We start from the raw sequence: 26,892 nt of genomic DNA on the forward strand, positions 1-26,892 counted from the left end.
AAGGAAAAAAAAGAATTTAAAATAAATATTATATTTGTAAAGATTGTTAATTTAAAATAATTATTTTTCAATTTTACTAAATACAAAAAATTATTGATTTATACTTTTAAAAAGAAAAAAAATATTAATGCCCATGGCGAAGCTAGGAAGATTTTACTAATAATATGAAAAAATAACTTTTGACTTTTTTTTTTTCTGAAAAAGGTTAAGCTCAAAGGTATGTAAATAGATATAATTTTCAAATCACAAATTCACAGTCAAACTATCAAAATATAATATATCTTGTTTATTTTTTTACCATCCAAAAACTATATTACCTTTCTACTAAGTATTCGATAATTAATTAAGAAATTGTTTGAATTCAAACGAAGTAACAATGCAACACGATCGTGTCACTTTTGACTTTAATTATATCGTGACCGCATTAAGTGTCAGGAGTTTGGCATGATAGGAGCATTTTCACTGTACTGCACCCATTTTTGTTTACCGGAGAAGAAACTCTACTCTCCCATGAACAACTGGTCCCATTTTACCTATTGGACAGTCAACTACTCTCCACCAAGCAGTCGGTTATCTTTCTTTAGTAGTGTCGTGCACGGTTAAAAATAAGCTTAGAAAATTTGAATGTCCTTCTTTCCGAATATTTGCTCTGCGTAAATATAATTAGCATCACCATAGTAATTAAATTGTATGCAACCTGACAAAATATAAATATAAATATTTTTAAATATTTATTTTAAAAAATTATTATGTTATATATATAACTAATTTTAATAATTTTTGTTATTTATTAATTTCATAAATATTAAATATATATTATATATTTTATTATATGTAGGGGAGAACAATAATCTATTTTAATAGAAAAAATCAATCAAAAATCAATTCATAAACTAAATTAGTTACAATATTCTCAATTAAATAAATTAAATTGGTTTTCAATACTGAGTAAGGATGTAAGCGAATAAAATTTTTAATAAACGATTCGTGAACATGTTCGATCTCTATTCATTTATATTTATTTATTAAGCTTAACAAATGATTTTGAATATTATTTGTGCTTTCGTTTATTAAATGAATCATATAAGAATAGTTTTTTGTTCGTTCATTTATGTTCACGAATAAACTCGTTTACGGTTCGTTTACAATTCATTTGTTTATTGTACGTTTGCTATTTGTTTATAATAATACTAATAAAATTACATTTTTATCCTTTATTCTAATTTTATTTTAAGGTTCATTTGTTTGGGTTCGTTTATGTTTATTTAAAGTTTATTTATTTAAATTTGTTTGGTTATAATTTATTTATTATTTATGAATTGCTCGTTTATATATGTTCGTGAACATGTTCACGAACGAACTCATTTAATTTAATTGAACGAATATGAACTGAATATAAATAACATATTATTTAAATAAATAAACAGAGCAAATTTCTTAATGAACATAAACCGAATAGGAACACCTTTAAAAACAAACGAAAAAACATACATTCGTTTGTTCATATTCGATTCATTTACGATTTTAATATTGAGTTTTAAGAACCGAATTAATTGAAATACCTAAATTTTAATATTTTAATTAATTTAATTATTTGTTTTTACTTTTTACCAAACTCTAAAATCTAAACCCCTCGTTTCCTCTCTTTACCCTTCGAGCCCTCGCACTCCTTATATCTTTCTACTGATGTCATCGATGCCCATTGCCCTACTCAATCTAGAGGTCGCATGCCTTAATCGACAACCATAGCAGACCTCACCTCTATTCTCTCCTAACATCTCACCCTTCTTCTTCTTAGAGCTAAGATTTGTCACCATCTTCCTTTTTTGTATGCAATCTTTATGGAATCTCTATGGTGGCTGCTCTGGAATTTGAAAAAAATAAACTTGATGTTAGAGTTTGATGTTTAGACCATACTATATATGAAACCATTAGGGTCAAATGAAAAACTTAGAACCATACTATAGAGTTTGAAATCATTTGTGAAAGATCTATGAGTTTTGCACATGCCAAATGATTCTATTAGGGCCAATCCACTTCAACAACTTACTAAATGATGATTCACTTGTATAATGAGGTCAAATGAAAACTATGAATGTGAGGAATTAAAATTCTTTTAAACTATTAACCATGGTTTATGAAACACTTGGAAGTTTAACTAGAGGCATGAAAAAAGAGAGTTTCTTAAAACTTAGATTTGATATTTTCTTTTTTAAATTCATCTAAGTGAAAGTTATTCTCATGTGTGTTTGTGTATGTTTGCATGTTCGCACATGTACTCGTGCATCTGCGTGGATTTGTTTTATGCTTATCCTAAAAAAAATGAAAACATCTTCATTAAAGAATCACATGGGTTGTTTACAAAATTTTCTTATACTAGTGGTAATCCTTCCCAAATAGAATTATTTTTAAGGTCAATAGGAGATAGTTTTGTTGTTACTTGGAAATTTGACCAAAATGCCATTAGGAAATGTTTGGTTCATATGATTAATTGTAGATGATTTGCCTTTTAGATTTGTGGAAGGGAGAGGACTTAGATGTTGCAGGGCTATTGCATATCCTAAATTTCGTATACCATTATGATGTATTATTGCTAAGGAATGATATCAAATTTATATTGATGAAAAAAATTGCCTAAGGCAATTCTTGAAATCTTCTTCTATGAGAGTGACACTTACCATTGACACGTGGATCTTATTGTAAAAAGTCAATTATATGTGTCTTACAACTCATTTTTGGATAATGATTGAAAGCTTGACAAAAAAATATTAGACTTTTGTCCCATTTTCAATCATAAAATAAAGTAATTGGTAAGGCAATAAAGAAATGTTTCTGTGATTAGGGGATTGATAAAGTTTTTGCTATTACAGTTGATGGTGGTAGTTCCAATGATGTTGTAATGTCATACTTGAAAAAATTTAACAATGCAAGAACTAGTATTATAGGAAGTAAATATCTTCATTTGACATGTATTACCCATGTTGTTTACTTTATTGTGAGTGATATGTTAAAAGAAATGATTGATTTAGTTGCTTGTGTTAGAAGGGTGATTAGATATGTGAGAGAATCATCTTTTAGGTTAGCCAAGTTTAAAGAATGTATCGCCAATAATGTCATGTGATCCTTTTATATAATAAATATAAACGTTTTGATCCTTCTGGGTTTTCCCTGGAAACAAATAGAAAACAATGCTTAATAATGTCGTGTGATTGCATAACAAATTAGAGTAAAAACCAAGGTGCAAGAGAAAACGGGAGTGGAATGGCAAGGAATGGCTTCACGGGCAAGGGTGGTAGCGCCTTCATGGGCAAGAAAAGAGTAAATCAAGAGGAGAGAGGAGAGGAGAGAAAGAGGAGAGATTAGGGATTTTCAAATTGTGGGAGGAAGAAAGAGGAAAGGGATTTGATTTTTAATGGTTTTTAACGACGGATTATTGATAGAATTTTCATCGAAAACTTAAATTTTTTTTGCCTTTTACTGACTAATTAATCTAAAATTTTTTTCCGTTAAGTATATTTTTCTATCGAAGTATTCTTTTTTTAGAAATTTTTTATTAATGAAATAGATTTTTTTTCATTGGTAAATTTCGATGGTATTCCATTAATAAATCCATAATAATATATTTTTTTATGATCTATCAATAATTATCAATAAAAAATTTTTGTCAATAAAATTTTTTCAATATTAAACAAAATTTTGATAGTGTTCTTTAAAAATGATCTCTCACTTAAATCTTATTATCATATTTTATTTTTATTTTGTCAGCTATATATTGAAAAGTTTTTTTAAAATTATCTTAACATTTTGACAATAATTTAAGAAAGTCTATTCACATTAAGAATGTCCAACAAAACTAATTATTTTTCTTGGAAAAGTTTCGTTGTTCAATGAATTAAAAATTTTATTGGAGAAATGTATTTTTAGTCATAGCAGTTTCATCTTCTATCATTTAACAAGAATTTTTAATGTTGAAATCTTTTTCGAATTTCACAATACTTTAACAAAATTTAAAAAATAATTCTCAACTAAATTTTTTTTTTCTTAAAAATTGATATTTACAATTTTTTAAGAATTTCGTCCACAAGGAGATTTAATTTTATTTTGATGATTGAACATTTGCAAAAATATGATACGCATATTTTAATTTTTATACTTTTTATTAATTTGCATAATTTTTATTTTATCTTTTAAAACTAAAATTTGATGACTAGTTATAAAAAATCTTTATGTAAAAATGATTGTTAAAATTGCCAATACTTTTGGCGAGATTTCACTAACCAATTTTTCTTTAAAATTTTAAGAAAAATTGATATTTAAAAAAAAAAAAATTTAGAATATTCTTTTAAATATTCACTATTTTATCTCAAATTTTATTAATAAATCATCCAAAATTCAAATTACTTATTACCTAAAATATCTAATTAATTTGAAATATATAAAATATAACATGAAAAATAAAAAAATAATAATATCTCACTAAGCCTATCAAGAATAAAGCCTAAATCAGCTAGTCCAATGGGTCAAATGTTGAATTGACAACCAAAAGATGGTTGATTTAAGTGAAAAAAAAAAAAAAAAAAAACTCATATCTATATTGCTTGGGATCAAATTCATTAAGAAACTATAAAAAAAATTTTTTTCATAAATTTACTAAACTTGGCTTAAATAAACTTTTTTTGACACAGTAGAAAAAAATCTACTAAGCAAAATCCTAAAATCCCCTAGCAGCTAAATAAAAAAAAAAAAAAAATTTATTTGGCATCTGGACGAAGAGTTGAAACGGTCTGGTCTCAGATCGGATCCTCGCAGCCCAATCCTTCCATTATTTTTTTTCCTAAACTCACCGTTTAAGGCTTTAAAAAAATTCCTAAACTCTATTACCATTTTCTTTTCATCCCCTTTTTCACCAACGCAGATCACCTCTCTTCTCTGCTTCTTCCTTCCTTCACACCTGTGGCGCCGTTTCAACCTTCAATAACCGTTAATGGTCACTAGTTCCAGTCACCATCAATAAAAAAAATAACTCTTCCTTTTCTCCTTTTCTAAGCAAATTGAAGCCCAAAACTCTTCAAAAATTAACTAACTAGAAACCTCTATTTTGGAAATTTTTTTGCTGCTTTTTTTTTCTACTGTGTTGCATCTGAAATTATCGACAGTCCGTATCTTGCCTGAGATTATTTCTGGTGGGTTGAATGTGGTTCTTGTGTTTTGATATTCTGTATTGGATCTCGTGATTGCCTGGTGTCTATTTTGGTGCTCGACCACTGGAGACAAAAAGGGGAGTTAGGTTTGGAAAGGACTATGGCAGGGAGGTTCGATTGTTTGGTTCTTTCCTCCTCCCTGCTTTGATTCTCTGTGTTTTTTGGGATTCGGATTTGTGCTGTGCAAAAATTGTTTGTATCCCACATGCACTGGTGATGATTGTTTTTTGCAGAGGTTTTGAATCCAAAAATTTATAGGGTTTCGTCAAAACGAAAGATTTGAGAAATCGAATTTGATCTTCAATTTCCTTTTTATTCTGCTTGGAATCTAAGTCTTTCCAAATCTTCCGATATAAATTTCTCTTCAAATCTCAATTTAACCCGAATTTTCAAAAAAAAAAAAAAAAAAAGCTCCATCGAACGTTTGACATAACAACAATGATTTTGTTGTTGTTCTTCAAAATTATCAAACTTGTTGTACCACTGTTTAAGAGTTTGTTTCAAACCATACAAGGTCTTGAAAAGCTGGCGTACCATTTTCTTCTTTCTTTGAACCTCAAAAGCCTGTGGTTGCTGCATGTAAATTTCTTCCTCCAAATCACCAACAAGAAAAACAATTTTTACATCCATCTGTTGCAAATGCAAATCTTTCCTTTAACTGCTGTGTTAGATTCGACATAAACGAATTCATCCCACCTTTGCTGGCTAACTCTCACTTTATTGATTCATCAACATGCATTGCTTATTCACAACTCTCTAGACCTTTATCGATCAACAAAAAAAAAATGTAGTTAAGCAATTCTAAAAGATCTCCTCAATTCTGGATTGATTCACTTTTGGGACTGCATTGAATGAAAGGTGGAAAGTTTTGGTATTGTCCAAGATTTCTGCTTGTAAAAATATGGTAATTTTAATTTGAAATAGAAAAACTCTTATTTTTGCCCCAAAATATCACGAACAAGTTAACTATAACCTAAAATAACAAGCTCTTAAAAACATTTGAGAAGTACATTTCAATACCTAAAGATTTACAAGTAAATGCTTAGTATCAAGAACCAACAAGATTCACAACAATCTTTCTAATTTATATAGTTACTACTGAATTAAAAAAATTTCCCTTTTTCGTTTTTATTTTTATTTTTTATCGACCAAAACCTTTATATGTTTCTTACTAGCAAAAATTACAATATTAGCACTTAAAAATCACTTTTCAACTATAAAGCTGTACTTTTTTAGGCTCTAAAGGACCCACTGCTGTAGAAAATTCAAAACTTTGAAGCACTAGATTATTTTCTACCCAGGATTCTGGAAGCCACTTTGCCAACATTATTCTAATTTGCTCAACTGGTCAAGAAACATGGCTGCGGCGGCTTGAGTTTGATGTTCTACCGTTTCACAGCAAAAGGGGAAAAAGAAGAGTTCACAATTGCAAACAACTAGAACTTATCACATGCTTTTGTTGCAATTTGCCCCCCAAAAACACTATTTCCAAGTGGAAAAAGAGGAGGAGAAAGGATTCATATGCTTTTTGTCAACTAATTTCTCAAATCCTGACGTCAATTTTCGAGACAGCAGAAGGTACTTGCTTGTTGATGTAAAACACATCATATTAACAGTAATATGTGTTTGCAGCCAATAATTTCAGAAAATGTTATAGATACAATAACAACATATACATCATTTGCTTAACCAAAGGCCGTCCAAAACTTTTGAATGTGACATTAAGCAGAAAATAATTATATTAAACATGCAGCACAACTTTTTACTAAAATATATAAATATATAATACATCAAAATAATATCACTCGCAAGCCAATTTTGTACCAAAGCTTGTAAGGCAGATGGCAAAAGCAAGAAAGGCTGATAAGGGCTGCCTATAATCCATGGTGAATATATCATCCCCTACTTTCCCAAACTGGAGGAGAACCATTTCCTCGTCTCCTTTCCCTCCCGGTTGGCTCTGGTCAACAGTCGCAACCAACTGAAAATTTTTCACAGATGCTACTGTTACCCGACCATGGAAATTCAAGCACCAGCACTGTAAGTGCTCATGCCATCTTGGAGCTTTGTTCCTCAAAATTGTATGACCAGTGGCAGCCTGCTCTGGCATTTTCATCTTGGAGTCGTTTAAATACTTGTCATCAGCCCTTTCTTCCCGCAAAGGGCATTTTATTGAGCAAACCATCCTCCTAGGACCTCTTGATTTCAAGAGATTGAACTTGTAAGACACTTGTCCAACCTCAAAATTGCCAGCTGGAACTTGGGGGCTGATTTGCTTACTGGCAAATCTGCGACTGGATCTGCTGCTTGAGGGCTTTGCACCACTGTGGGGTGGCTGACTATCATAGATCGTAAAGTTGGTGCCTAGAAAATCCGAACTGCAAAGATCATAAATTTGCATGTGAGTATCAGCTAAAAAATATAAAAGGAACTCTGAAGTTATCATTTTTACTTTAACAAGACAGAAAATAAAAAAGTAACAGTGTCATCAAATCAACAGAGTGCTATTCCTGCCATATAAGTTGTCTCCCAAATGCTCTCTCAAATTCCATAGTGTCTCACCTATATACAAAATGCTACATTTTCTCAATTCAGATCCTTTTTTACTTGATCTATTTGACACTCAAAACTGTATCCTCACGAAAGAAAATGAACTAGTGTTGTATGGCATGGTGATTTTGCATGGTACAGACATTTCAATGACGATAACTTTATTATTAAAAAACAGAAAATATATAGAAAAAAGAGGTCCATTCCACCACATCACTCGGTTGTTTGAAAATGCCTCTATATTATAAATGGTCCAAATAACGAACATGTACAAAGTGCAGTATGTGAACAAAACTAACCAAGGTATATCATAGCAAGCTAATCAAAATCTGTAAACAAGAATTGCACTGCATAAAAAAGGGATAATATGTCAACCATACACCCTCTATGCTTAAAGATCAAGGCAAAAAATTAGTAGACAGAAAATTTTTTACCCAAAAGATATAATACTGAATTGAAATTTATAATAACAACACTCACTAAATTCAAAGTGCAGATTTTGTTAACCAAGTTCCAACAAGAGAAAAATCATATCACAAAATACCTCACCCAAACTTCATTTGAATCCCTTACCTTAACTTCCCAACATAGGCATTACTGCCTTGGGATAGGTCATCCACATCAAGGGATATGATATACTCGATATGGGCTCCATGTCGATATCTTCGAGCAGCCAATAGAAACTTCCCCTCGTCAGTAAAAGCTGCAAAAGATCAGGAAAAAAAAGATTCAAATAAGCTAGATTTAAACCATTAACATCATCCAGTTGCATGATGAAAACAATAAAGAAAGAGAACTACTATAGATTGGCTCAAAACAGTGAAACCACACTACTTGCTCTCAAGAACTAAAATCACAAGAATAAAATTTGTCTTAGTTTGTCAATAAAAGGTAACAAACTTATATAGCTTTTCAACCGGCAACAACATCTTTGAGGAAAAATGATTGCTAGTGGACTTGATGTAACATACTTCAATTTGGCAAAGGTTTTAGGGTAATTGTTAAATGCATAACAGAAAAGACACAACGATTGCTACCCCAGCATGTTTCCATTGCCTAAATTTGCTACATCGAGGAAGAAAAAATTGCTAGTTTGTATTTCTTAAGGTAGAATGAGATACAGAGAGAGAGAGAGAGAGAGAGAGAGAGAGAGAGAGAGAGAGAGAGAACGAGAAAGAGTGTAGATCATCAGATGTAAGACTTGAGCAATAACTTCATAGGCCTCTGTAACAATAACACACACAAAGAGATATCAACCAGTCATCACGTTGAAGATAATGCTATCATAACACAATGAAATACTAGTGAGACAAGGAATTTTGAAAACTATCAAATTGTTTTAACTGACTCATATCCTTTCTCACAGAAGCCAAAGTTCACTAGACTAAGATGATAATATGACACGTATAGTATAGACAGGCCCAAAGGACTAAATCTTATTACTCTTTTAAAGTCAATAGTCATGTAAGGCCATTAATGCTTCATTTGGAATCAACTGCACCTCTAGTGGAAGGCCAATTGCGATAAAAATTGTGTCAATTGCACTAATCGCCTGTTTGGGTGTCAATAGTGTGGTGCGTCTTTTGACTTTTAGCCACTGATGAAATTTGGTCCAGCGGCCAGCTAGCCACTTTTTTTTATTCCATTTTTACCCTTTACATAATATTTAATTACTAAAATATGTTTGCTTAATAACTTTTTTTTTTTTCATTCTTTTTCCATTTTAATTTTTTTTATTTAAAAATAATATAATTTTATTAATGTAATATAATAAAAATATTATTTGATATATTAGTATTTTTATTAATTTTTAATTATTTATCAATAAAATTATTATTTGATAAAAAAATAACTTTTTAATTTTTTAATTATTTATTAATTTTATAAATGTTAAATCATTTAAAATTTTTATTACATATAATTTTAATTTATTGCCCTTAATAATCATTTTTTATTCTCACTACAATTCACTTCACCATTATAACTGTTTTTACATCTAAACACATATCTCACTTATTTTAATTTTACTACTTCAATAATTAATTTTATATCCACTACTATTTTCAATCTCACCGAATCTTGTCTCACCGTCCATTCAAATCAACCCTTAGCACATCGATAGTCTTGTCAACCATTTTGGAGATTTTCGATATTAAGACTAAGTCAAGCTGACTTAGGCAACGGTATTAGCTCAGAAGACAGAAATATACATTTATGACCCTACCTAAACAAAAGCCAAAAGTCAATTTAGAAGCTTTGACAGAGTGAATTACACCGCTTTCAACTTCTTTTCTTTCTTCACTTCCTTTCAAATTCATTATTAGCATGTAATTTAGCATACAATTCTAATTAACATGTTGTCATCATGTTTTGTTTGTGACACCAAAAAACCACTTACATGGTGTAAGAGCAAGGTAAAGGTAGAATGTTGAGTTCTTTTTGCTTCGCTTTATAATACACTGGTTTGGAAAATCACGCGGACCAGGCTGCAATAACAAAAAGCAATAAAACCAACAGCAACGAAACTTATAACAAATTCATTGACTGGCAACAGTAAATCCTAAATGCAATTCAGTTTCATAACCACTTACCAAAAAAGCAACTCAATTTCTGAAATCTCCATCTCAAACTAATAGCCACAATCAAAACACACTTAAAGATCACAAAAGACAGAAATTATATATGCCTTATTTTGTTTTCAAATTCCTTTTGCATAATTGAAAGCGAAAAGTTATGTTCTGATGATTAGGAAGGATAATCCCAGATTTCCAAACTGCCCAGAAAACAATTTTAATCCTCAAAGCATAATTTCCTTCCACAACAGAAAAAAAAAGTGTGGTTTCTATTGGAAGTAAGTCATGTTAAAAGCTAAAAAATTAACATTACAAGGTTAACATTTGACCGAATTTTAATTTGTAATCACCAATAAATGTTAAAAAATGTCATTTGATTCAAAAATTTTGAACCTCTCTACCTCATACATTTCCCTTAAATTACCCAATATACAGAGAAAAAAAAAGAATAAATACAAATATTAGAGTTCCCTAATTAAATACTAAGAATAAAAAGCTTCAATATGATCTAACTGTAAAGGCCGTTACCAAAAACTAAAATCTAAACAAATGAAAAAAAAAATTTTTTTTCACCGCTTGCCAACAAATTACCAATTGCCAGACAATTAATATCCAAAAAATTTTAAATATAAAACCCTTAAAAAAGCTCCTAAAATTACAATATTTTGAAACTTTAATGATATTTTTATATACTAACTGAAAAAATTAATACCAGATTATGAAATTCTATCCCAATTTCAATTACAAAAATAAATAAAACAAAAATTAATTAAAGAAATTAAAAGGAAAATTTAAATAACCTGTTTAAGACAACAAGGAAAAGTGATTTTGCCGCTACCATGAGAAGAAGCCTTAACGATCTCTCTTGTAACTTCTCTCCACTTTTTACATACGCACGCGCAAGCGACGACGTTTTGCCTTTGAGGCCACCGATCTCCACTCGCCTCCACGCGCTCCATGATATCATATAATAACTCCGGCAGCATTGTCGACCAAGATTGCCCTCCTTCCTGCGTCGAAGCGGGCGACGACGAAGAAGAAAAAGGCTCCCGTTGACTGGCCGTGGTCGATACTGTCGCTAATGAAGTTGTTTTGGCCAATGATCTTAGTGATCTCGAGAATCTGCGCGACAGGCACGAGGGTTTCCTCAATGACGAAGAAGACGACATCGTTTTGAAGAGTTTTTTTAAGGCCTAATTGCCTTTGGAGAGGAGAGTTTAAGAGAGCGATAGAGGATTTTGTTTGAAGAAGGGAAGTAAAGAACAATGGGGGAAATTTTGATGATGGTTGCAACAATAACGGGGCGGTGAAGCGAAGGGAAGAAGGAAAAATAACATTGGGAGTCGTTGAAACGTGGCAGTACAGGATTGGTGGTGATTGACTGAGGGTTTGGTGAGAGTTGGCCTGATTAATCGGGGAAAGGGCGAAAGGTTGGCTCGAGACCAAGCTCTTTTATTCCATCAATTACCTTAATCAGTAGATCAAAGAATTGTTTTACTTTTGACTTGGTCGCTTGTTTTGTTACTTTCGCTGTCCAAAAATTATTGTTACTTACTGATGTTTTTAGTTAAATTAATTTAATTATGATCATTATTTTTAATAAAATAAAAAATTTACAAGAGTCTTAAAGTTTTTATTTTCTAAAAATATTAATTCTATATAATATAAAAATAATTACTTTAAATCGAAAGGAGTAATTGAACAATAAAGCACTCAACTGCAATATTTAATTGATAATTGATAATCACAAAATGTGTTTTCTATCTAAGGATGAGTAAAAAATAAAAAACAATTTAAAATTATAATTTTCAATTTAGTTTTAATTAATTTTTTATTTAGTTCGAATTAAATTTATATATTAAATGTAAAAATTAGATTCGAAAAATGAAAAATCCAAAAAGTTGAACTAAATTAAATTATATATTTTTATTTTAAATTTTATAACATAAAAATAACTATTTTATATTTAAATATATTTAAAAATATATTTAAAAATTTTCAAAAAATTAAAATATTTAAAATTTAAAATTCTAAACTGAATTAAATTAATAAAATTTAGTTTGAAAAATTAGTTCTAAAATACATTTAATTCAAATTTGAATTAAATTTTAAAAATTTATAATATTATGTATTAATAAAATCAATCAAAATGTTACCACCTTTAATTTTGTCTAGAGTGTATTTTGAATTTTGAGTTGTTATTTATTTTTACTTTTTAGATTTTAAAATTATTTTTGATAGGATGATAGGATTTCATATTTCTAGATGGAAGTGAAATTTATGAAATTGAATTCCCATCGCATAATTCAAAATTCATTCTAAAAAAAGTTTTGGGAGTAAAATCATATTTAGGAAAGCTCCAAGATGCAACTTTATTACCAATAAATACAATATGATCAAAATCTATAGGAGGCACATAGAATTATAGAAATAGTCGTCATTTATGCTATAATTGTCATTAAGAAGACACGTATGTATGGATTCATCTATAATCAATAATCTATAAAATATATTAAAGCTATCCTTAATTGAATTGATATTAATTTTTCGAGACAATTAATAGTTGTCATAAAAATATAATTTGAAGGTCGATTAAGATATAGTATTATATGATTAGGATATAATATAATTTTATAATTTAATTTTATTGTGACATTTTGTTATGTATTTGAGGTTGATGTAAACATTTAAACTTATATTTATTAGAGTATTTAAGATTTGAGGGATTTTATTCAAATCCTAAATCACCGCATTTGTACTCACTACACCCTACATTTTAAATTCAAATTTCCATAACACCCTCACACGCCTCCCGGTTCTCTCTTCACTCAAGCCTAATTTCCCCCCCCCCCCCCCCCCCAAAAAAAAAATACAAAATCTAACTTAAATTCAAAGAAAATCAAGGAAAAATCAAGTTATAAAGCTTATAATAAGGGGTAATTCATTGGTTTTGTGTTGATTTTATGTTGAATTTCAAAAAATGTTAGATGAAATTAGTGCTATGATTCGTAGGTTTTAGAAATCAATTTTTAACAATTTTCTAAGTATTTGAAAATGTATTTTGAAAATATTAAAAAGAATTTTCGGAAGTACATTTTTAGATAATTTGAAAGGTTTTTATATATTTATTTCTGAAAACTTTGAGAAGTTTTTACGGTGCATATTCGAAAGCTTCTAAAGATCTTTACAAATTTTAACACTTTATATCTTGAAGCTTAAAAATCTCACAATAAATTTCATATTTAATATTTATATCATTTTATACGTACTGAGTCTTGTTTACAATTAAAGTTATCCCTTGCAGGACAACTCTCTTAATTTAAAACAACTCAACAATTGAGTTGTTAATTTGTTTTTTAATAGAATAATTAGTCAAAATTAAGGTTGGTAAAATCAAAATAAAAAATAAAATAAATACTTTTTCCATTTACAAAAGGTGAAATAAATTGTTGGGTTTGATAGATCATGGTATGTTAGCTTTTTAATTGGATGGGATATGAGTGAGTTGGGTTTTGATTCCATTTTAAAAAAGAATGTTGGTGTTTGTTTGATATGTGTTTAAACTTAATTGTATTTTATAAGTTTTAAGTTTTTATAATTTATTATCTATAAAAATAAAATAAATATTAAAAATATTAAAAACATATAATAACAGTAATAAATATAAATACAAAAAACATAAAAATAAAAAATAAAAATTATGTTATTGTTTTTTTAAAAATATTTTTATAAAAAAGGTTAATAATTTATAATAAATTGAAAAATCATACATTTGATCAAATAATTAATAAAATACAATGTCATAACATAGTCCGAAAAATTAACAAAAAAATGTAGTCCCAATATATGAAATATTATATATGTAATTCTAATTGTGTTTTTTTTTTTTGTTTTCTAATTGTGTTTTTTTTGTTTTACTTTTTATTATTTTATATTAAAATAATTAAAAAAATATTAAACTAATGAAAATTTTTGATAAAAAATAGTTCACTGGAGCTAATTCTAGTTTTATATGAAAATAAACCCCATAGAAATGATGATTATGCCACTCTAATTATTTAATAATTGTTGAATATGTGTTCAAATTTATTATAATGCATGTCTTTATTAATCGGTTTAAATTACTATAATCTTCTTCCTATCATAATCATTGAAGTGCTCATTCTACCATAATTACAAAAATATTTTTTTATCATAATTGGCCAAAGTTATTAAAGTACTTTTGTCATAATTACAAAAATATCTTCCTACTATAATTGATCAAAATTACTATAATAACCTTCATACCATAATTACAAAAATTTCCTTCTTACCATAATTAGTTAAAATTATTATAATGTTCATATTAAATTATGTATTAAATTTTAACATGAGATAAAATTAACTACATATTAAATCATTAAAATACCATTGCCATAACTTCACAAAAATTTGACATGTGATATTTTATGAAAATTATTATAATACCCCTATTAAGTTACATATTAAAAAAATTACATAACGCTTAACTACATACTAAATTATTATAATAAAATAAAAATTAAAAAATATAATGTCATATATATCTATAAAATATATTGAAAATTATTTTCACATAAACTACTATAATACCCATATAAGTATTTGATATAGGATTGACCCATGTCCAAAATGATTATAATGTTCCCTCACAAAATTAGTCAAATTACTATAATGACTTTTTTATCATAATTATGAAAATTTTTTACCACTATAATTGATCATATTTACTATAATGTCCCTTTAACCATAATTATGAAAATGCTCTCTTACCATAACTAGTCAAAATTACTATAATACCATCTTATCATAATTACAAGAATGCCCATCTTACCATAGTTAGCAAAATTACTCTAATGTGCCTATTAAATTATGTATTAAATTTTAATATAATATAAAATTAATTACATATTAAATTATTAAGATACTTTTACTATTACTTCACAGAAATTTGACATATTATATTTTTTAAAAATTTATTATAATACCTTTATTAAAATTATAGACATATAATTTTATTTGGGTCGATTCAACTTTAAGTGATTTTTGCATATTGATTTGAATGATTGAATTTGGATTAATTTAATCAAAATTAATTCAAATTTTAGTTATTTGGGCTTAAAAGTTTGACAAAAGGCCCAAACTTCAATTTTGAGTTCAAATTAAATTTCAAAGCCCAAATTTATTTTTATTGTTTTATTTCGTTATTGTTCTTATCTTTTTTATTTATTGAATTAATTAAAAAATTGACAAAACGACAAAAAAAAAGCAAGAAAACAAAAAATACAAAACATGAAGAAGTGGTTGGCAGCTTGTTGCCATAACAAGCCAAATTACCCAGTACCTTGCTCCATTGCCCATTTCACTAGCCTTCACCAGTCCTTGAGCCACCCTATAATTTTTATCCATTATAGAAATTTACAAATAAAAAAAGACCAATGCCAACCCTATGGAGCAGATAATGAACCTCTAACATGACCCAACCTCTCATCAACACCTTAAGGATCATATCCAACCTTTGCCATCATAGCCCGAGCACATCGAGTCCTTGTACGTATCAAGCTACTACTTTTCTTCCCTGTTTGCACAAAGCACCTTTACAAGCCCTTTTTCAACTTTATCACAGCCCCAACATCGACCCTTTTCAACATTTTTCCTAAGCCACTAAACCCAACCAATAAACAAGAACCCTTGCTCGCACCTTTTGCCTGTAATAACACAAACACTAGCATCAAGCCCCTTATTAGCCATGTTTCAACCTTTCCCAACACCAACCGAGCATGGACGCATCAACTCCACACCTTTCTACAAGCATTAAGCCCTACACCTCTTAGCACAATCTCCAGTCACAACCCTTTAGCCTTGCCCATTTCACAACCCTAACACAACCCTAGCCTTGCCCATACCATAAATGATCGATTGTCGCCTGTACCAACACCACCCTCAAACTCATTGCCACTATTCATCGCTCCAAGATACACCTAACAAAAGAAAACCAGCCTTTGCCCATGCCACATCTACTAGAACCTACTAACCAAACCCATTAGTTTTTAGTTAAGACCTAAGCATTAACCCTAGACTTGGTCACACAACACCTGACCAACCTTAGCTTAGAACCTGCGTGCACCAATCACCAACCCTTCATCTGAACCACCCATCTAAACAACAAGCAGTGTTGCCTATCCACCTTTAACCAAAACCCACAACCCTTCTTTGTTCAACCTAGTAAAAAAAAATAACTACTAAAAAAACCCACAACCAAAAAACCTAACAAAAAAAATCATACCAAAATTCAAAAACCCCAACACCTTCGTCCAATAGAGAACCCACCTTTAAATCACCCCCAAACTAAGACCTAAAACCACCAAAAAAAATAAAAAAGAATCATAAAAATATAATAATAACAACATAAAAAAGGAAACCACAATCATCCCTTCAGAGAGGAACCTAAATGCCACTAACAAAAAAAAAAGGTTTAGAGGTTGTACTTTTAGCTAAAGAAGGAGAACGCTAGAGACTATCAGTGGTGGCAGAGAAAGAAAAAAAAAGGTAAAAGGAAAAAGAAAAACTAGGAGAAGAAAAAGAAAAAAAAGAAGAAATAACCTTGTTGACGGTAGTAAGGTAGCCACCAAAATTGGGATATGGGTTTGTTAAAAGGGGCGACTTGTTTTCTTTTTTAAGAAGAAGAGGTTTTTTTTTTTTCTTTAAGGAGTAAAAGGAAATGAATTAGAAAAAAAAAAGAAGAGGTTTTGTAACTTTAAAAAAATAAGGAGAAGTTGGGTTAAAATCGACACACCCAACCGGTTAATTGAAACTCGTGGCCCACCCCCCGTTAATCAACCTGCTTTAGTAGCCCAATCTACTTGGTCACCATTTTGGTGATAGTTAGGCTTTAAGTGTTTGCATTTGGTAGACCTAAGACTTTAGGCTTCAACACTAAAACTTGTGGTATAATTCATGTACATTATTTTTGGGTTTTTTGTTTGAATGCTTTTACATTATTCATGATAATTATATTTTTATAAAATAAGGTTGTCTTGAAATAATTAATAATGCTTACGAAAACATAAACACTATAGATAATTATATATATATGTGCATTTTTATGAGAATTTTTATTATTAAAAATGAAGATTTTTCTTATGATAGAATTTCAAGAAGTTCGAGTAATAATTCTTAAAAATTCTCTAGGTGAGAAAAGACTCCTAAAAATTGTCAAAATATTAGAATATTTAGAAATTCTTTTCCATACAAAGATTTTCATTTCTTTCTTTAATTTGAATAATTTTTATAAAATAAAAAATAAAAATAAAAAGATAAAATATCTATAAAAATATACATTTTTAGGAAACAAATTTATTTATGTATAATTGAATCATAGTATAACTTTTAGGGTAAAATAATAATAATTATGAATTTTTTATGATGAGATCTTATAGAAATCTGAGTAGTAATTCTTTAAGAATCTCTAAGTGAGAAGATTTTTTTTAAATACTATCAGTGTATTAGAGTATTTATAAAAATTTTCAATACAATAAAATTTTTTCTCTTTTCTTAATAATAAAAATAATAATAAACAAATAAACAAACATATTTTCATAAAAAAATGAATGAATGAAATATGTACACCAACATTTCATTATTTGCATTGCATGTATGTGACTTAGTTTTTGAAAAATAAACAAGAGCTTTCGAGAATGAGATTTTAAGGTAATCTGAGTAACGATGCTTGATAAATCTCTAAGTAAGAAAATTTCTTTTAATGTTACCAATTTACTGGAACATTTTAAGAGTTCTTTTAATAAACATGGTTCTTTTTTTTTACCAAGATAAAAAAAATAAAAATAAAATATGTTTTTTTTCTACAAAAAAAATTAAAAAAATTAATTTTTAAATACCAAAATTAAGACCTTTTTTGTCAAAATTGGGAAACAACTCATAATTAATTGATACCATTTTAAACGAGCACTGTGGTGTGCTAATCCTTCTTCACGCGTAACTATCTTCTCAACTTAAACTGTTTTCGTAGATCCAAAAATTATATTTTTAATAAATTTTAATTAATTTTAAAATTTTATTAAAATGATAAGTTTTAATAGGTGACCAATCACACTTAACCAAAAAAGATTGGTGACGACTCTTCTTTTTGTTTTCAAATTCATCTAGCGAACTTTAAAACCATTATGACAGCTTGACAACTCCATTGGAGATCTCATTTTTTTAGAAAGTCAAATAAAAAATTAAGTATGTGTTATCTTTAATTTTGATTTAATGGCCTTAATTGGTATTTAACCTTAATTTTCTTGATTTTGATTTTTTTTAGATAAACAATAGTAATAAAAAATTTACATACATTTCATTTTAATTTGTTCATTATTTATTTTATGTATATATTATTGTCAATAAATTGTGAACCATATACTATAAACATTGTGATGTTATTTTCTCTCACACATATGATGACACATTTCATATCATGCTTGAGCTTTATTCCTGGATTTCGTTTCTTTTAGGAGGGAGTAGAGTACTTATACTCTCATGAGGTGATAACTTTTATAATGACAAATGAAATACTCACACTCAAATTGAACTATTTTCATTTGTAGCCTATAATGACAAGAGGATCGAGATGCTTTACTAGTCTTGTGTAGATGCTAGTAAGAAACAATTTGGAAACTTTTTAAACATATAAATTCTTAATCAGCATGTAGTAAGCCTTAAGGGACGGGCTTTAGGTAAAGCCATGCCAACTTTTTCTTGTAAAAATTACCTGAATTAAGGCACGAGAAAAACATTCTAATATAATTTGTATTTAGATGTATGAATAGTGTAAATAAAACTAAAATAGTGTAAAAAAAAGAGAAATAAAAAAATCTTTTAATAAATTGACATATAGTTCAATATGACTAATGCTTATTCAAAATTTGCATTTTCGAAAATATTTTTCAAATAAAAAACTATTTTCTAGTATTTTCCAACAAAAAATACAAAAATAAAATTAAAAAAGGATTTTTTAAATTATTTCTTTGTTTATTACCCAATTGAAGCCAACTCGTCATATTTTAATCTAATTAAAACTTAACATAGCATAACTAATAAAATCCAACAACTTATTTCATTTTTATCAACCAATAGTTATTTGACAAATAGAAAGCAATTAGGCAACACAATTATGAGATGTCTTTCGATTGAGAGTTGTCTCCACTTAGGGATAACTTTTATTGTATGTTATTTTTATATACATTTAAAAATATATTAATATCGTTACAATATCCATCTAAAAATGGTACCAATTAATTTTATATTATCCTAAAATGATCATAGCTAAATGCTTTTATTTTTAATTAAATTTCATTATTTAAACTATTAAAAGTTTTTAGGTTTTTTTTTCAATATTTTAACAAAAATTTTAGAAAATTCTCTCACCTTAAGAGTGTATTTGGTTCAAAAAAATTCATCAATTTTTCCTTGAAATCTTGATGGTAGGTACTTGCTTTTAATGTTTAGTTCAAAGTAATCAGATTTCAAAGGAAAATATTATATTCCCAATAGTACCTAAAGTTTCGGAATCAAAAACTCACATTTCCTTGTGGTGTTTTAGGATTTTGAGAGAAAAATTAACATATTTCCAAATTTAACCTGAATAAAAAATTTGTTACATATTCGTTACTCTTTTGAAAAGTAAGTTTGAAGCTCAATTTTAACTTTTTTTTTTTTAAAATTATCTTATTTTTAATTTAGTTTTAATATGTAGCAATTAAGGCATTTCAAGAAAAAAAATGCCTTAATCTTTGAACAAACGCTTTATTTGATACATTTTTCAGAATCTTTACAGCATCAAATAAGGTATTTCTTTTTTTAAACTTAATTGATTATCAATTAAGGTGTTTCTTTTGAACAAACACTTTATTTGATACTTTTTCCAACATATTTACAAAAGTAAATAAGGCATTCAATTCTTCCAAAAATCATAATTGACTAATTTTTATATTTTAATACAATAATTACGACTAGATATCTAGTTAAATATTATAAGTGGGTATATTTAATTAAAAAAATTAAAATATATATATATATATATATTTTTTTACTAAAGGTATCATTTGTCGTTTAGATTTTTTTATTACAGCAAAATGAAAGGCTGCCTAAAACTTATCAAAGTGATTATGGTAATTATACATGAATTAATGAACTAACATTCTCCCCAACCAAATGAATAAATCTGATTATGAGATACCATAAAAATCAAACAATACCTATGGTATCAAACTTTCTCGGGCATCATACTTTTTCTCGGAATCCAAGATTCTGTGGACCAAATGACCCCCAACAATATTAAAAAAAAGACATTCGTTCCTTTAAAGAGGCCATGTCATCGGATTAAGTTTATTTTATTTTTATTTTTGGTTTTACCAATCTTTACTTTTTGCTAAATATTTTATTAAAATTAAATAAAAATTTCTTTTTTATTGGAATATTTCCAAAATTTTTCCAATTCTTTTGATAAGATTTTAAAAAAAATTTCTTAGTTAGTAATTTCAAGAAAAATGCCACTTGCAATTTTCTTTTAATTTTATCATTAAAAGAATTTTCATTTATTCCCAAAATTTTATAAAACTGACATGATACAAATAAATAGATATACATTATAAAAAATTACAAATTTATTGTCTAATCCATATTTTTAGTTTTTTTTTTTTATGTTTTGAAATGATTTAAATATATATGTAAATAAACAAATAAACAAATAAATAAGTAAATTAACATATAAAAAAATAAAAAATAAACCAAAGAACAGAAAGTAAAAATAAAAATAAAATAAAATAAAACTTAAAAGAAAATGAAAAAAAAGTATCAAATAAAAAAATAAAACATAAAAAAAGTTAAATACCACTTGAAAATTAATGAACAACTCAATTGATGAGTTGCCTTTAAATTGAGAGTTACCCTTGTAAGGGATAGTTTTAAAATATAAAATAGGTATAGACTAGTTGTTGCTTTTCCCAAATTGCACTTAAAACTTAATAAACAGAATGATAATCTTTTTACAATTGTTTATTCTAGCAGCATAATTTTATGTGAAGGCTCCATTAATCTTAAAGGGAGAGATGAAAGTAAGGTTTTCATTCGTTGAATAAAAGTCATTGTTTTGCTTTTGTTGCCATTAATTTATTTATGTTTATACCCATTGCCTAGCTTTATGCACTTTTAGCTTTTAAAGCTAACAAGTTATCCCCAAACTTGAAAAAGTTAAGGATTCTTTCATTTCAATAGTAGTTTAGTTAGTTTAAACATTAGTTTACTATTGCTTCTACGGTAAAATAAATTTTGAATTAAAAAAACTGCAATTAAAAAATGCAACGAGAAATAGTAGTTAAGCTGTTTTGTATTCACAAGTTTTACAGTTTTTTCTTGCTTTAATTACAAGACTAGTACATGCGTTTCATGTAACCCTGTCTCCAGTTTACAATTATATTCCAAACTTGCTAACATATATTTGCTCTTGGCTATGACATCTTGATCCAAATAAGTTTGAAACCAAGCAATAAGCTTTACATTCTGGAAAAAAAATAAAAAATAAAAAGAAATCACTGTAAGTTTTGCATTTTATTTTTATTTAATGCTTAATTGCTTACAAAATGCACTTTATATATTTATATTTATAAAATCCGCTTGACTTGAGATAATGTTTCAGGCAGAATTCACAATTCACAAACACAATTAAAGTGGTCAAGCTGCTCCAGATAGACATAATTGGGTTTGCTGTTGCATATATTAGAAGCCCCGGAGGAATGCTGCTTACAAGTAAGTATAACTGCAAATAATTATATTAGAGCAGTAGTCTGTTGATTGTTTACTGAATAAAATTATATATGGGAAGGTAAAATTGTTTGATATAAGATCCAAGTTTATCACTAATCTTTGAATAGATGTAATTTTATCTTTATACTTTTTAATTTAATTAAAAATATCAAAAGTTAACGGTAAAAAAAAAAAATTCTACTTTACATAATGGTTTTTTAATTAAATTGAAAAGTATAGTGGTAATATTGCATCCATTTAGAGAACGACGGTTAATTTGATTCATTATTCCCGGTAAAATGATAAATTTGGATCTTATTCCTAATTTGGTACAGGTAATTTTGTTTATTTTTGAAGTACAAATTTTGTTTGATTGATATTTCTATTATTGTTTTGCTATTTTGAAGTAAAAAGAAAAAATATAGGATAAAATATATTTATATATATTTGCATAATTAAAGCTTTAAAATATTGGCTCGAATGAATCATATTAAGTTCAAAATCCAAAAAGATAATTGGGTCGATAATAAATCTTATTTAATTAAAAATATTTAAAATTTTTTGGATAAAATGGTGCGTTTATATTTTTGTATAATTAATTTGAGATTAAGATCAAATTTGACATTATATTATAGATCAATTTTGAATTTTGTTATTTTAATTTTGTTGGAATTTTCATTGCATTTTTAATGTTATTGATTTTTGGATTAAAAAAACAAAACCAATGAAAAATTTTCATTTGCCTAATAGAATATTTCTTGTAATATTTCAGTTCCGTTATTTTTATCCAAAAATCTATGAAATTGAAAATAGAATAGTAGAATTTGCCATTTGCCTTAACAAATATTTTAATTTTGTTTTCTTTTTCAAAACATCAATATAATTAAAAATAAAACGATCAAATTCAAAATTAAATTACAATATAATAGCATATTTTACTTTAATCCAATTTATTTCTTACACTTTTTCACAACCAAATTAACGTTTGCATAATGTTACTAATTTTCATTTTTCTTGGTTATTTTGAACATGTTGCGTTTTTCAGTTGCCTGCGCTCTGTTTTTCACCGAGGTCAAGAATGAAACATTTCAGAAAGTTTTATCAGATGCTATGAAATCTCTTTGGATAAAATGGGAGCTTCGAGCCATGGTTGTAGTAAGCCTTTGCGTTCAACTTACACTTGTCAAATTGGGGAATCGTCGACAATACAGTGGCAAAAGATCAGTGTATGCATCAATCATTGTATGGTTAATGTACTTGTTTGCAGATTGGATGGCAACAGTTGCTCTAAGCACCCTCCTTAAAAGCAGCAAGGAACAATTAACAAGTCCATTGGTTATATTTTGGGCACCTTTCCTACTGTTGCACCTTGGCGGCCCTGATACAATCACTGCTTACTCCATGTCAGATAATGAGCTTTGGCTCAGACATTTCTTCGGCCTATGTTTCCAAATTTTCGTTGCTCTTTATGTCTATGTCAAGTTCTGGACCATAGCCATAACTACTATCACATATATGGCAATTCCAATATTCATTGTTGGGATTATCAAGTATGGGGAAAGAGTTTGGATTCTTTTCAGAGCTAGCCGTGCTCAGCTTCGAAAGTCGGTTTTCATAACTCCAACCAATTCAGAGATAGACGATGTCCTTTTGGGGTACGATCCGCAGAGATTAGGGGTAGTTCAGCTGGATGATTATTTACAAGGCAAAGGAATTCGTTTGGAAAACAGATACCTTCATCGAGCATCTCTATCATTTACGATGTTCAGGCCTCTATTTTCAGACATCAAACTCAGGATTTACGGACAGTTAAGTGGTATATTTACATTAGAGGATCATATGACTGTGGAAGAGGCCTTCAGATTGGTAGATGTTGAACTAGGATTCTTGTATGATTTGCTCTACACCAAGATTCCTATTGTTCTATCTCGAAATGGTGTGGTTCGACGGTCCATCTGCTCGTCCTTCCTTTTTTCCATACTAATTGCCTTCTCAATCATCATTGGCAAGCCTGGCCACCCAACAGATGACATTGCCAAGCATGACTACTCGAAAGTTGACATTGCCATATCGTATTTGCTCTTAGTTGGAGCTATCTTTTTGGAAATATATTCAGCATTTTTGCATGTGAGCTCCGACAGGGGAATTCTGTGGTTGACTCGCCGGGACAACAGGCTACTTAGGGCAATTGGATCCAGTTTGGTTTCTGTAACTAAGACCAAAAGTGGGATAGAATCAATGGCACAACACAGCCTATTAGACTATTGCGTCAAGGCCAAGTCAACCAAGTTTATTACTTCGGTTGCAAGCATATTTGACACTGAGGACGTGGTGGGCAAGTATCGACATACAACTTGGAAAGATGTGAGTCTTGATTTGAAGAGCTTCATCTACACTCATCTATTGGAGAAATGGAATAAATATAAACAGAAAGGTTTTGATTTCAAATATATGTTACAGTTATTGAATGAGAGAGGCCATGAAGTTCTGGTTGAGAAAGGTCTCGAGGAAGATTTTGGTTGGAGCATAGGGGGTGTAGAATTTACGCACAGTCTCCTCGTTTGGCACGTCGCGACGGATCTTACTTTTCGCGACGATCATCACAAAAATTTAGTTGGCAATCTTGGTCCATACTGCAAAGTTAGCAAGCTTTTATCTGATTATATGATGTACCTTCTTTTCATGAGTCCATCAATGCTTCCCGAAGGCATTAGTCAGATAAGGCACCGAGATACTTGCATAGAAGCAATGAATTTCTTTCATAAGGGATTAGAACACAAGGAAGTTGTCCAGGCTTTATTTGATATCGATACAGGATTTCGATCATTTTTTATAAGGATGGGAAGTCAAAGGAAGTCCGTATTCTTCGAAGGATGTCAGATTGCTGATCAATTGCGGAAACTTGTAACGCAATACCGATGGGATAATGAAGAAAAATGGGAAATGATTGGTCATATATGGTTGGAAATGCTTACTTATGCAGCAAGTCAGTGCACCTGGAGAGAGCATTCGAAGCAAATGAAGCAAGGTGCGGAATTGCTCACTCATGTTGCCCTTCTCATGGCACATCTTGGTTTAAGCAAGAATATCTCTATGGTGGATCTTCCCTCCGATCTCCAAGAGGCAAATTATCAACCTCGGTGGGATTGGGACAAACTTGACCGAATGAAGTATTACTTGGTTTAAAATGAAACTAGTTTTTTCCCTTGTTAGATCAAAAAATATTTACTAAATAAACACGTTTTGCCACGTCAGTTGGTTTGTTAATGATTTGTATCATCAAAGTCAGTTGTCGTCAGCTTTTTGATCTTTGGTCAATCAGTACTCTTTTATTCTTCTTACATACTTTAATTCCTCTCTTTGAATATTACTGACAATAGGATCCGCTTCGCCCTGTCTATTATAATAATTTTTTATATTTTATTAAATTGATATTAGTTTGAATTAAAAGTAAGAGTTATACATGTAATTACTTTTTTTTAAAAAAAATTGCCACTTATTTTTCATACTTTTATTTTTTTATCACTTTTTATATATCTGTTTATTGTCTTTTTTTTTTTTTTTTTATAAGTTATAATGAATTTTGAATAGCTTTATTTATCCATAAGTAAAATTGTTGAAAATATAATAAGTAAAATTGGATACAAATAATAATTTTATTTATTGGACTTTGTAAAGTACAATCCCTTTTAAAGATTCTTTGATCTTGAGGCTTTAATCTTCAAATTTTTCTTAGATTTTTTTGTTGAAATTTATCTTCATGCATAGTTTGACACCTTGCATTCATGACTCCAATCATGCAATTTGGCTAGCTTGCCATGTTAGACTAAACATTCATTCATATTGACATTTTCTAAATACCAACTTCGCTAGCATAATATAGGTCACTTTTCTTATCATTGTCAAATTTTATCAAGCGGTTTTTTTTATAAAAAGTGTTCGCTGTCACCATCCGAATTATGTATGCGAGTTATTGAACAAATCGGACAAGTTTAAGCTTAGGAGACGTTAAACTAGTGAGTCAGAGAGAACTAGGACTCATCATATTAACTTTGTTGGAAAGTACTACAAAAAAGTTGCATTGATGTTAACAACAAATTGTGCAGGACATCATAAGGATTAGGTGTTAGAAAAAAATAAATAAGAGAAGAGAAAAAATAAAAAAGAATTTTGGCTTTGAGACATAAAGAATACTTTTTTAAAGGTAATTATGTATCTAAGATACAATAAAATCTCAAAATTCTCTAAGTAGAAGTAATGAAAATGGTTATATTGAAAGATTTATTTATAATGAATGAACAAATATAAATTTTTATCCAAATTGTTATAACATTTTGTATAATCATGACTTTTATGAAAAATAATCTATTTATATTCAGACAATTATGATCATTTGTCATATGATAATTATTTTGTTTAAACATAATTATTTAAAATATAAATAAAATTAATACAAAAATTAATTTCATTCATCAATAATTAAATCTTTCTATAATGTGGGATGCACCACATTCTAAACTACTAATAATCTCCCACTAGTTTGAAATGTTAGTGTTTAATCTTTAACCTTCCACACAAATAAATATTATAAATACAAAAATGTACCTCTTAATTTAAACTTTCAATTAACACATATATCTTAGAATTTTAATGAAGTTGATGGTATCCATAGATTAAACCTCAACTCTTAATTTAGAATTGAAGATACAATACACATAATACTTATTTATTATGCTATCAGAGGTTTA

General features: G+C 28.5%; 2 protein-coding genes across 3 annotated transcripts; one reads left to right on the plus strand and one right to left on the minus strand.

Annotated features, from left to right (window-relative positions):
* Positions 1 to 6,810: 6,810 nt before the first annotated feature.
* LOC111298859 (tubby-like F-box protein 7) lies at positions 6,811 to 11,678 on the minus strand. Of its 2 annotated transcripts, none has more exons than XM_022893563.2 (4): positions 11,125 to 11,678; positions 10,150 to 10,237; positions 8,325 to 8,457; positions 6,811 to 7,579 (listed from the first exon to the last, which is right to left on the minus strand). In XM_022893563.2, the coding sequence occupies exons 1-4, from the start codon at positions 11,491 to 11,493 to the stop codon at positions 7,003 to 7,005; spliced, it is 1,167 nt and encodes a 388-aa protein (XP_022749298.1). In that variant the 5' UTR covers positions 11,494 to 11,678; the 3' UTR covers positions 6,811 to 7,002. The 2 variants fall into 2 exon arrangements, with proteins under 2 accessions (XP_022749298.1, XP_022749299.1); XM_022893564.2 differs by having other exon boundaries at positions 8,325 to 8,454; positions 11,125 to 11,672.
* An 11,495-nt stretch (positions 11,679 to 23,173) lies between these two features.
* LOC111300155 (uncharacterized) lies at positions 23,174 to 25,593 on the plus strand. Its single transcript, XM_022895816.2, has one exon. The coding sequence runs from the start codon at positions 23,174 to 23,176 to the stop codon at positions 25,328 to 25,330; it is 2,157 nt and encodes a 718-aa protein (XP_022751551.1). The 3' UTR covers positions 25,331 to 25,593.
* The last annotated feature ends 1,299 nt before the right edge of the window (positions 25,594 to 26,892 follow it).

Source organism: Durio zibethinus, chromosome 18, assembly GCF_047325235.1.
Source record: "Durio zibethinus cultivar Kanyao isolate XHJ-2024 chromosome 18, ASM4732523v1, whole genome shotgun sequence".
NCBI lineage: Eukaryota > Viridiplantae > Streptophyta > Magnoliopsida > Malvales > Malvaceae > Durio > Durio zibethinus.